Source organism: Achroia grisella, unplaced genomic scaffold, assembly GCF_030625045.1.
Source record: "Achroia grisella isolate CSIRO2021 unplaced genomic scaffold, CSIRO_AGI_Agris_v1 utg18928, whole genome shotgun sequence".
Lineage (NCBI taxonomy): Eukaryota > Metazoa > Arthropoda > Insecta > Lepidoptera > Pyralidae > Achroia > Achroia grisella.
In genome coordinates, this window is record NW_026712693.1 from 552 (window position 1) to 13,940 (window position 13,389).

The following is a 13,389-nucleotide window of genomic DNA, read 5'->3' on the forward strand; positions in this document are numbered from 1 at the left end:
ATGGTTGCATTTCAAAAATGCTTATATAGAATCCACTAATACATGCCGGTTTAGTGATTCTGAAAATTTGTGGAGACTACGTCGAGCCCTGAAAGGTGACGCCAAGGAAGCCGTCACTGACTTATTGATCGGCAACACATCACCAGAATTTGTAATCCAGTCATTAGAGATGAGGTTTGGGCGCCCTGATGTCATCATACAGCACCTTACTTCACAAATGAGAAAGTTAAGTCCATTACCTACTTCTTATCATCATGACCTAATTCATTTTTCTGTTAAAATAAATAACTGCATTGCAACGTTACTTGCACTCAATCAATTAGATTATTTACGCAGTCCAGAATTATTATCTGCAATTATATCCAAGTTGCCCAGTATTATTATAACTAAATGGACAGAATATGCTTACAAAAGACTATCAAGTGATGTACCTAAGTTACAGTTATTGGCTACATTTTTAAAGCAGGAAGCTGAGATGGTGATCGTTGTGGGAGTATCACAGTATAAAAAATCAGAGTCCGTACCCCACAAAAAGATTGATGACAGATCACGATACAGTCGACCTATTTTTACCACTACATCGAAACCAGATAGTATATTCTGTAACTTTTGTAACAAGTCCGCTCATTTCCTAACCGATTGCAGAGTATTCAAGCGAGCTATGAGAAAGGACCGGTGGAGATATGCTAAGATGCAAGGCTTATGTTATAATTGTTTATCTAGTAAACATGATAAAACCGTATGCACGGCACCTATGTGCGGTATTGATAACTGTGGACTCGCGCACCACCCCTTACTTCATTATAAAAAGCCTACTACGTCACGTGAGAAGCCGACTGTCGAGGCACAATCATCAACATCGGCCGCCGACGCAGATAACACGATCGTGGCGCATGTGGCCGCGGCGCCGGCGCACGAGCCGCGCTCGTCCACCCCCGTCTGTCGACAGCGTAGTGATGTGTTACTCAAAGTGATAAAAGTGAATCTCAGTGGACCCAATGGTAATGTATGTACCTATGCATTATTAGACGACGGTGCATCCATTTCTATGATCGACAGAGAGTTAGTTACTCAGTTAGGTATAAAAAGTGTAGATTGTAGCTCAATAAAATTCATTGATGCATTTGGTATTGAAATATTTCAGTCAGACGCTCCAAAAATATGTACAAAAATATCTGGATTTGATAATGTTCAATATAATATAACTTTGCGCCAAGTAAATAAATTAAAGTTGCCTCAACAAAATTTATCTGTCATAAATAATATTAATTGTGAACACTTGTTACCCGTAAAAAATTATGTTTGTAAACAATGTGTAGTGCCTCGCTTACTGATCGGAGAAGATAATTATTTTTTGCTTGCTCCTTTAGAGATGTTACATGGAAATGAAAATGAACCTTATGCGACTCGATCTCGATTAGGTTGGTCCATACACGGCTGTTTTGGTCGCACTCACTCACGTTCGAACGGTCACTCATTCCATCTCACTCACACCGAGTCACAGGTGAGCGATATTAGCAAATTAAATAGTTTAGTTAAGCAGTCATTCGATATAGATGCAATAGGAATTTCGACCTTAAGACGTGACAATACGGCACATTTAAGAGCTCTTCGTATATTAGACGACACGGCACGTAATGTAGGTAATCGATAGGAAGTTGGTTTACCGTTTGTTAAAGATAATTTTATTATGCCTGATAGTTATGAGTATGCACGATCGAGATTACAGAGTTTACTGAAACGGTTTCAGGCGGACTGCGCCTACGCATATAAGTATAGAAGGGAGATAGACAAGCTGTTCCAGCACGGCTATGCTCGAGAACTTAATGATTCTGAACTCTCAGCTAGTCACATTTGGTACTTGTCACACTTTGGGGTTCAAAATCCAAATAAACCGGACAAGTTACGCGTAGTATTTGATGGTGCAGGTAAAGTACAGGGTATGTGTCTCAATGACTTTCTACTCACTGGCCCTGACCTATATAATTCATTATTAGGTATCATGTTACGTTTTCGTGAACATAAGTTTGTTATAATAGGAGACATAAAGGATATGTTCCTTCAAATTAAAATTCGTCCTGAAGACCAGCACGTATTACGTTTTCTGTGGCAGCCAGATGGAAAAACGGAACCGAAGGTTTGTGTAATGCAAAGCTTGGTATTTGGTGCTACTAGTTCACCATTTATTGCCCAGTATGTAAAAAATAAAAATGCAATGAAATATCAGGATCAGTATCCTGAAGCTGTGGACGTCATTGTAAATAATCACTACATGGACGATTGTTTACACTCTTGTGATAGTGAAAGTAAGGCTATTCAATTATTGCGCGAAATAACATATATACAGAGTAAGGCTGGGTTTGAAATCACACGCTGGTCGAGCAATAGTAAATACGTTTTACAGAACGTGCCGCTAGAGGCGCTTGCGCCGACTGCAGTCGAGTTCAAACTCGGAGCTACGAACACAAGTGAGCGCACTTTGGGTTTGATATGGCATCCGAGCGACGACACGTTCGGATTTAAAATATCTTTAGATCGCATACCGCAAAACATTTTAGACGGGACAGAACCACCCACTAAAGCTAAAATGTTGAGTATTATTATGTCGGTATACGATTTACATGGCTTTCTTTCTCCTTTTATTATTAAAGGGAAAATTATTTTCCAGTATGTACATCGCAGTGGAGTTGAGTGGAATTGCCGCATCCATACCGACGAACATGCACGGTGGATCCATTGGTTATGCGATTTACGGCAGCTGCACTCGCTACGCATTCCACGGTGCTACGCTAATACAGGCGACTGGACCCGTTGTTATGAAAGCGAGCAATGTATTAATATTAGTACGAATGAGTTAGACAATTGTTATATTAAAGAGACACAATTGCATGTTTTTTGTGATGCTTCTATAAAGGCGTACGCAGCTGTTATGTACTGGCGATTTATTCGTTCAGACGGTTATGTACTTATTTGTTTTGTGTCTAGTAAAAGCAGGGTGACTCCCCTGCGACCTGTGTCTGTTCCTAGGCTGGAACTGCAGGGTGCGCTTCTCGGAGCGCGCCTCGCTACCACTATATGTAACGATCATAAACATGTTCAGCCTACGAAAAGGTATTTTTGGACTGATTCCAGTACAGTATTGCAGTGGTTACGGAGTGATCCACGTGACTACAAGCCTTACGTTGCACATCGTCTAGGTGAACTGGATGAGTTGACCAAGTCCTGCGAGTGGCGCCATGTACCGTCTGGCCTTAACGTGGCAGACGTAGCCACCAGAGAGGACGCCTCTCAACTTGCATATTCTGACGTTTGGTTTCAAGGTCCATCGTACTTACGCCGCCCGGAGGACGAGTGGCCCGTAGACCGCAAATTTAGTAAACAGTCAGAAGATGCAATGTGTGAGATACGGTCGGTACATGCAGTCATCGAGACCAGCTCAGATTTATCTTTACCAAATGAAGATAATATCTCGAGATGGATCGTTCTCGTGCGTGCCACCGCAAGAGTATTGTTATTTATTAGAAGATGTCAACGTAAAGACATACAACTTGATACTCATTTAATGAAGAAGGCAGAACAGCTTCTCATTAAAAAGTGTCAACAGGATTCTTTCTCTTCCGAATTAACCTTATTAAAACAAGGTAAGTCGTTACCACCTACAAGTCGTCTGTTACAATTAACGCCTTATATTGACGACTCGGGTATTTTACGGTCTGAAGGTCGTATCGACAGAGTAGTAGGTGTTGAACACACTACTCGAAGGCCCACCATTTTAGACGGTAAGCACAGAATAACACGCTTATTAGTTGAGCACTATCACCGACTAGCACTTCATGGAGCCAATGAACTTGTCGTGAACGAATTGAGGCAGCAGTTTTGGATTTTAAAACTTAGACCAACTGTGCGCTCAATAGCTTCGCGTTGTTTATTCTGTCGTTACAGACGCGCGGATCCACAGCCACAACGTATGGCTGACCTTCCAGCTGAAAGGATGCAACATAATAGGCGTCCATTCAGCTATTCAGGCGTGGATTTCTTCGGCCCTCTCGAGGTCACTGTCGGTCGTCAGCGACATAAACGATATGGCATGTTATTTACTTGCCTCACTGTTAGAGCAATTCATATTGAGCTGACAGTGGATCTCTCGACTGACTCTGTTATAATGGCCCTTAGACGCATGGCAGCTCGACGAGGCATGCCAACTGTCATAGTTTCTGACAACGGCACTAATCTGAGAGGGGCTGACAACGAATTGAAACGGAGCTTGGCAGATCTCAACAGCGATGCCTTGCGTGACGATGGAACCATACGCGGAATCGAATGGAAATTCATTCCTCCTGGAGCTCCCGAGATGGGCGGCTCATGGGAACGGATGATCCGTACAGTAAAAACTGCATTAAGAGTAATCTTAAAAGAGCGCGCCCCACATCCCGACACTTTAGCTACTTTATTAGCGGAAGTGGAGGGACTAGTAAATAGTCGTCCAATCACACACGTGTCATCTGATCTTAATTATCCGGAAGCGTTGACACCTAATCATTTTTTGATAGGTACTTCCTCAACTAGTCCATGTTTCGGCAAGTACAATGACACTGATCTGCAATTAAGAAAACGTTGGCGAGTGGCACAACGGTTGGCGGATATGTTCTGGGCCCGTTGGCTAAAAGAATATTTACCAAGCTTGGTCCCTCGTCAAAAATGGACACAAGAATGTAGGTGTTTACAAGTAGGTGATTACGTCATTATTATAGAACCTAATCTAGATCGTAACTGCTGGCGACATGGTATAGTGAGTGCGACCCACGCAGGCGCGGACGGGCGAGTTCGTGTTGTTGATGTGCGTACACGTACGGGTTTGATTCGCCGGCCGGTTACACGCGTCGCTGTACTATCCCCACGGGAGGATAGTGCTAACCAAGTTAGCACTAAGGAGGCAGTGTAAGCGACGCACTACTTATATATAATTTATTGTATATTTTTATGTCATGTTCCTCTTAAGATGTTCTTGTTTTGCCCTATTGTTTAGAAATGTATGTATACCTGTATTACGCACCTACGTATGATTTTTATTAAAGGTACAGGTATGTGCAATGACCCGCCGTACTGTCCGTATGCAAGCCTCCCCACCTAATTGCTTAGTAGCTTCCCACCAACCAACGCGAACGCGGCTTGTTGCACGTCCTAGTTTTAAACTACGCAATATCTTTTATTTTCATCCCTTATAGTGAGAATAAAGAAGTAAGGGAATTTCGGCAATGTGCAAAGATATTGTTATGAAGTTGTATAACGTTGTGCATTGTCTGATAGAAATAAGGTTTGGTTTATTGCCAGTAAGAATTTTGTAAGGACTGTAGTCCCCACTACAGTCTATACCTCCCATATATAAGGCGAGGAATTTTTGTATCGAGTTAGTCGTAATATAGTTATAATGCAGTCATAATACTGTTAAAATAGAGGGACTCAGACAGTCATAGTCGGATTGTTATATGCCGACGGCTGTCATAATCGAACACAGTACGGACGGCAGTTATAGTCCGTTATTATTGTAAAGTCAGTCGCGGTAGTTTCCTATAGACGCCATACAGTCTGAGCTACAGCGGCTGAAACTTGAATGTAACATCGAATACGGCTATAACTCAATTGTGAAACTTCTGTGGAGAGAATAAACAGGCTTCGAGAGACAACCGTTTCTTTCAAACCCCACCATCGATACAGTCCACTGCTCTCCCTGAGGAGCTGTCGCCAACAACCTGCCTACTCAAAAATGACTATCGATCCGATTGTCTACGGTCTGTGGCTAAGGCTTGTAATCTTACTATCCTACCGCTTCGTGCTACACATTACTTCCCTAGTTGCAGACCGTCACTGTTGGATCTCATCCTTGTCTCATCTCCTAGTCTTGTTGCAAGCCATGGTCAACACACTGCGGATACTTTTTCATTTCACGATCTTATTTTCCTTTCATTCCAAATCCGAACTCCTAAATTTAGACGTAAAATCATCATGCAGCGTAATTTTGGTACCATCGACCTGGATTGCTTGCGCAGGGATGCCCTGGACTCTGATTGGGACTCGGTTCGAAATGCTACTTCTGTGGATGACCAGGTAGACCTATTTAATAACATTGTCACTGAGCTATACGACCGTCATGCTCCTGTTCGACCTGTTCGAGTGAAACATCTACCTGCACCGTGGTTGACTAAGGAAATAAAAGATATTCAGAGCAGGAAAAACAAAGCTAAAGCAAAATTTAAATCCAATCCAGACAAATACCGAGAGCAGTACATAAAAGCTAGAAATTACTGCAATAAGGTGTGTAGAGAGGCACAACGTCGCCACATTCATTCATCTGTAGAAAATAGTGATCCGGCTAAGGTCTGGAAATTTCTTAAAACTCTTGGGGTCGGTAAAAATCACGATTCTAATTCTAAATTTTTCAATGTCGATATAGACAGCCTTAATAGGCACTTCTGTACTTCTACTGTTTTTGATAACAACATTAAAAGAAATACTACACTACTGTAAGCCGTCCTCGTTCTCTGATTACCGTCCTATTTCTATACTTCCTTTCCTGTCCAAAGTTCTTGAACGACTTGTTCATGACCAACTGAACAACTTCCTTTCCAAAAATCATCTCTTAAACCCTTTCCAATCTGGCTTCCGAGCTGGTCATAGTACGAATACCGCACTGCTTAAAATCACCGATGATATTCGATATGGAATGGAAAATTCGCAACTGACTGTTCTTACATTGCTGGATTTCAGTAATGCGTTTAACACCGTCGATATCGATATCCTACTGGCACGTATGCGTTCAATTAACATATCTCCAATGGTAACAGACTGGTTTCAAAGTTACCTGTATGGACGACGGCAGCGTATACGAGTTGACAACAGCTTCTCTTCATGGTGTCAAATTACTGCCGGCGTTCCTCAGGGTGGCGTCTTATCTCCGCTTCTTTTTGCGCTTTTTATTAATTCTATTACTATGCAGCTTCATTCCTCCTACCACCTTTATGCAGACGACCTCCAAATCTATTCGCAAGCCCCATTACATAACATTGACACTGCCATCCTTACAATTACTGCAGATCTAGATCTCATATCTAGTTGGTGTAAAAACTTTGGACTAACATTGAATGCTTCAAAAACTCAGACTATTGTTATTGGCAGCCCTCGGTATATAGCAAAAATCAATTGGAGCACTCTTCCTCGAATAGTGTTGGACGGAGTACTCATTGAGTACAGTGATAGCGTCAAGAACCTGGGCATCCACTTCGACAGGACGCTGTCTTGGACAGTTCAGATCGCCGAAGTGAGTCGCAAGATTTTCGCTGCCGCAGGCTCACTCAGGAGACTAGGCAATTTCTTGCCAGTCGATACCAAAGTTTCGCTTGCACATACCCTACTTCTTCCTATCCTTGATTACGCCGACACCTGCTACCTAGACCTCACCGAAGACCAATTAAACAAACTTGAGCGTCTTCAAAATATTTGTATCAGGTTTATATTTGGACTTCGCAAATATGACCATGTCTCACATTATCGTGCACAGCTTAAGTGGCTCCCTATACGCCTTCGCCGTGACTGGCATATTCTTTCCCTTCTTTACTCCGTTCTCTTTAATCCTGCTACTCCTAACTACCTCAAAGATAGATTCTTATTTCTCGGCAACAAACCTCCGTCTCAAAATCCCTTCCCACACATCCTCATTCTACACCAAATCCTTTTCGGTACATGCCGTTCGACTATGGAACTCATTACCTTCCTCCATACGTAGCTCACGATCACTACCCAGCTTTAAGAACTCGGTCAAATCACATTATCTTTCCTTATAATGTTTCTTTTCTGTCGTCACCATTGTTATATTACTAGTAGATATTATTCCTATGCGTGTATCACAGTTACTTGCTGCTTGCATTATTTTGTGTTGTGTTGTATCTATTTTTTGCATGTTGTTATGTATGTATGTATGTATGTATATATATATTTATATATATATATATAATATTAATATTGATGTATACTGTTTATATATGTAATATGTTATGTTATTCATTATTATTCATTTGTCATTATTATTATTATGTTTTTTTTTTTCTCTCCTATTCTAGTGCCACCTCCCACCTTTTGTTTTTTTTTCTCCTCTACCCAAAGGTTGCCTGGAAGAGATTGCATAAGCGATAAGGCCGCCTTTTGTACCCTTTTATTTTAATTACTCTATTAATGTAATTTTTCCTGGTGCAATAAAGAGTATATAAATAAATAAATAAATAAATAAATAGTAATGCAAGGTTGCTATTTCAAATAGAGGGATTCTGCCTGGTTGGGATTTAGTACTTACCCATACTACAATTATATACATTCTACAAAAGGTGTCGCATGGGGAGTTCTTGATTACTGAAGGCTTCACTAGAAGGAGGAAAATATTTGTATCGATGATTGAACTATTGAAGTGACATTTTCCAAGAATTTTTGATGATATATTATGATCCGTAAATCTCTATGGAGGCTTTAGTAAGGAAGTATAATTTCTGAATTAGTTGTGGAAGTTTTCATCAGGAGGAGAGAGAGGCTCAGATCGATGAATCTATGATGAAGTCACATGTTCCATCATTTGAGGAGAGATGGGTCAAAGCTCGCAATGAAGGTTTTAGACCACGATCCCTGTGGAGATTTCTACAACCAATAGGGACTTCAGTTTAGTTGATAACTATGTGGTTATCTAGGTCTCACACCCTGAACTTTACTATATGTGCGTTATATGTGTGGTGTATCAATATAGAGATATGTTGCTACCTTGGACATATGGTGTTATGTAGGTAAAGATTTAGGACACATATCACATTTATTATATAATACAAATTATTACACTGCACAAATATGTATATAATAGATGAATTAATCCGTAATCAATATTATCTATATTAATCAGCTGAAGCAATAGCAATGCTGTTCAGTATGACTCCCTTATAGATATAGAGACGTATTTTGCTTTCCGTAAATAGTTGAATTGCCTAATTATAATATATAGTTATCATATAACAACAGATATGTAATTGTGAAAATTGTAGACATTGGGGAGGTTTATTAGATGAGATCTGGGAGTTTACCAGAAGTAGTGAAGGTGAGTGTTAGTGCATTCTAAAAGGTACCTTTAAACCTACACCCGTTTCACAAGTCTCGGGCACCACTTGTGGTTCTCTCCCTGAACCATCAGTGGCCAGTATGAGGGCCTAAATCGTCATCATAATTAATGGGTTTAATAAACGTATACATATAAAAGTATAATTACTAATTAAACCGGTATCTATTAATTCTTATTGGACTTTGGTTCTTTATTAATTAAGATATTTATTATTATTTTCCTTGTTCCAGACAATCCAATAAAATAAAAGTTTATTTTAAGGTCTTTGGCCTTAATAACAAATACTAATTACTTTAGTGTATATGCTCAACTTAATCATATTAGGACTCTTAGTCCTTTAATTTATATATACATATTATGTATATATGTTTATGTATACATAAATATAATCACTTCTATGGGCTTCGGTCCTCAATCTATATATACTTATGATTATCCATTTTATGGCTAATCATTTCATCAATTATCTTAGGCTTTGGCATTTACATCTAAGGACTCCGGTCCTGTATCACATCGACTGTCCGCCTAGTGGATGTTCATATATCACTTTAAACCATGTCATAGACCTTTGACATTATTATCTATATTATTCTGATTATTTCACTATGTGATTAATCAAATCTTACTGATATATATTTGGACGTGCAGTCCTTCTATAAACTAAACATTATCTTCTGGTTGGTTCATCATGTGGATCATTCAGATATCTCTATTTAGATTTGGGACTTATAGTCCTCGCTTATAATATCTCACTAATATAATGATTACTTTGCTATGTAAGTAATCTTATTTAAATATAAACAATCATAACAGAGTCTAGCTCTGATTAACGAATACACAATCCTTATTTCCTCGAGTATTCTTGGTATTAAGGAAATTTATAAATTATACATGCTATGTTTGTAATATAGCAATTATCAACATTATATATTGGATTGACCAATATTGTGGTGTTGATGGCATCGGGCTACCATACCACTCTAATATTTATCGTACTGCAATTACGGGTGATCTCCAATGTCACATTATAGGGCTGAAAGGATACTGGGATCCATTAGTAAGTTCTGGCTTTTGAGTGACCTCCTAGTTTCTGTTACGACTCGTATCTTCAGTCTGATCTCCACTGTCACACTGGGGCCGGGGTGTTCCCCATTAGGTGGGCTCCGTGACTGAGTGATGCTGGGATTTAGTTTCGAGGTCGGCAGTCTATTTGACGGTCTCTCTATCGCCTCATGGAACTGAAGGGGTCAATATCCATAAGTAAGCTTCTGTGTCGTGAGTGATCCTGAATTCAGTTTGAATTGCCTTTGGCAACTATATCTTTATTTATTTACTTGAAGCATCACAAGCTTGGTGAAGCCACTTGTAATGTTGATTTAATAATATAAACTAAACTTGTTTTGGTGCTGAGAATACTCATCCCATCTCACCTTCAAATGGTGTATATCGCAATCCTATTTTGCATATCCCATATTCAAGGGGGAAGGAACAAGTTAGTTGGTGAGTCTTCCACTTGAGGCTTGGCGTGTGGATGGAGCCAGTCTCCTCTGCCCCTTTGGGGGCCCTCTTAATTATTAAAACCATAATGATTTCACTTTAAATTATTTACTGTATAATTATTATTCATAACATATACTTTGTATCATAATTTGTATTATCGAGATATGTATTTATCTCGTAGTTATTACTCCATCATATACCAATCAAAGAATCTATAGTTACTACACATACACAACAGGTCCTCCGATACTAGACGATCACATATTATTATTTATATGGCCAAATGATTGAGTGTTCTCGTTTCTGATCTATATATTTAAATAATTATTATATTATCCAATTAATTAGAAGAAGAGGTTAAAATATTATCCAAAAATTTTATTAGGGAAAGGGGCGATCGTTACACGCGTTGTGGTACTTGTAAAGCGTTTCTCACAAGCCCTTTGCTCAATACTGAGTACATTAGTGACCCTCGGTAATTCCTCAAGTTCCCAGAATTTACGCAACTGTGAGTCTAATGTGTGAGTAAAATTGCATGAAACTTGTGAGTATTTAGGAGTGTGCGTATATATAGGTCCCGAAATGATCCATCCTAATTTTGTGTTTTGTATAAATGGACCATTTTCAAGACGAATCTTTCCTTCATCAAGGAGATCCCAGAATAAATCGGTACCCAATAGGATGTCGACCGATTGTGACTCGAAATATTTTGCGTCCGCTAACTGTATATGAGAAGGAATGCAAATATTACTTATATTTATTGATGTTGATGGTAACTTTGTTGTTATATGTTGTAGCACTAAACATTGAATATTGGTAGTATAGGAGCTACACAGGGACCTGATATTGATGTTACAAGTCTGTGTGCACTGTGTAACGGCGCTGCCTACACCCTTTATGTTATAAGTGGACTGTATTAATTGTGCGTTTATTTTATTGCATAATGATTGTGTTATGAAAGACCGCTGACTACCGCTATCGAGAAGCGCGCGGACGCTGACATAATTTTTACTTTTGTCCCGTACGCCAATCACTGCAGTAGATAGCAAGACCGGTTCACTACTAGTCGACACCTGTGCATGCGATTTGTTATCTAATATGAATAACGTTAAAGCGTTATTTTGCGTGCCTCCATTAGTAACCTCTCGTTGCAAGTGTGTGTCATCTCGATGTAATAGTGTATTATGTTTACACGAACAGTGCCGACATGGACCGAATCGACAGTCAGTAGCCGAGTGTCCTAAGCGTAAACAGTTCTCGCATAATTTATTTTGTGTGACTATTTTACAGCTATCTAAAACTGATAGATTTAAAAACTGCTGGCATGAATATAATGGATGTTTGGAATGACACATAGGGCAGGATTTGTAATTGTATTTTGTTGTGGTTTATTTGTGGACATGGAAGGAAAGTTATAGTGTATCTTTTGCGACTGATTAATGTATTGTTTTTTAATATTATTGTGCATCGGTTTGTTTGACACTATTAACGTTTCTAACATGTCCGCCCTACGACCAACGAAATCAAGCAAATTTTGAAGTTTCAACCGACATTGAGAATCACTGGTATTAATTGAAAATAATAGTGTCTTGTGTTGCTCCCATTCGCGTTCTGTGATGGGATCGAATTTTGAAACGATTATATAAATAATTAGTGTGTCCTAATGTTCAGTATGCTCACCGAGAATTTTTAATGCGCGTATATTCTTAATTACAGTGTCGATAAGCTTTCTCAATAACTCTGGTGATTCCTTTGTCAATGGTTGGATTGAAAATAATGCTTTAACGTGGTTATGAATTAGTAATCTATTATTATCATACCTATTTACGAGTAACTCCCATGCAACGGAATAGTTAGCTGCAGAAAACTCTAGTGAGTCTATAACTAATTCAGCGCTACCCTTCAATGATGATTTTAAATAATGAAATTTTTGTATTGCGCTTATTTCTTTGGAGTTATGTATTAGTGATAAGTAACAATCCCTATACTCCAGCCAATTTTCAAAGGAACCGTCATAGGAAGTTAAAGATAAGGTCGGCAATTTCATTAAATTAAGAGATCCTTTATGAGAATCTTCGGTAGATTTGTCATCAGATACCAACTCATCAGCCCCAGCAATCACACCGTAATACTTTGTTTCAAATTCTTCCCTCAGCTCTAATTGTTCATCGATATCATCAGAATACTCTTCAATTTTAGACTGAACTTCATTAAAATCGGTTAATAGAGAAGATGCGCCTTGTATGCGTAATTTGAATTCGGCTTTTTTGAATGAAGACGGTTGTAAAAGGACTGATTCTATGTATTTATGCAATTTTGTTAGCCTACCTTTAATGACACCTCTTTTGCGTATATATAGACTTAATTCACTAGTTTTATTAGGAGATCTAGTAGGGGATTTTACGGGAACTGATAAATTAGCCTGATCCATCATTGGGGTTGTGTGGTATGAAAATGGAGTACTCACGTTTGCGAAATTTGAAGCGTTGACCGTTGACTGTAGTCACTAGCACCGATCGTAATTTGCGTGAAGTATTAACACACGACACTAGAAACGTTGAAAAAACAGTATTAACACAGGTGAAGAGGAAGGTTGAGGGATATCTTGGCTGGTACGTCTTACCGAACTGCGCTTTATTGATGATGTTCGATATACTGATGTGCTGTTGCTGCCTTTTATCCAACAATTGTCCTCCTCTGGTTGCTGGTTGATGAAGATCCGGCTCGAAGGACCAAGAAAT

The 13,389-nt window shown here is 39.2% G+C and overlaps 1 protein-coding gene across 1 annotated transcript; it reads left to right on the forward strand.

Moving 5' to 3' along the window:
* The first annotated feature begins 1,690 nt into the window (after positions 1 to 1,690).
* LOC131841701 (uncharacterized) lies at positions 1,691 to 4,942 on the forward strand. Its single transcript, XM_059190017.1, has one exon. It carries the CDS (start codon positions 1,691 to 1,693, stop codon positions 4,940 to 4,942), a length of 3,252 nt encoding a protein of 1,083 aa, XP_059046000.1.
* The last annotated feature ends 8,447 nt before the right edge of the window (positions 4,943 to 13,389 follow it).

Excerpts from the sequence above, each read along its gene's own strand:
- LOC131841701 (XM_059190017.1), top strand. The coding sequence starts at position 1,691 with ATGCCTGATAGTTATGAGTATGCACGATCGAGATTACAGAGTTTACTG.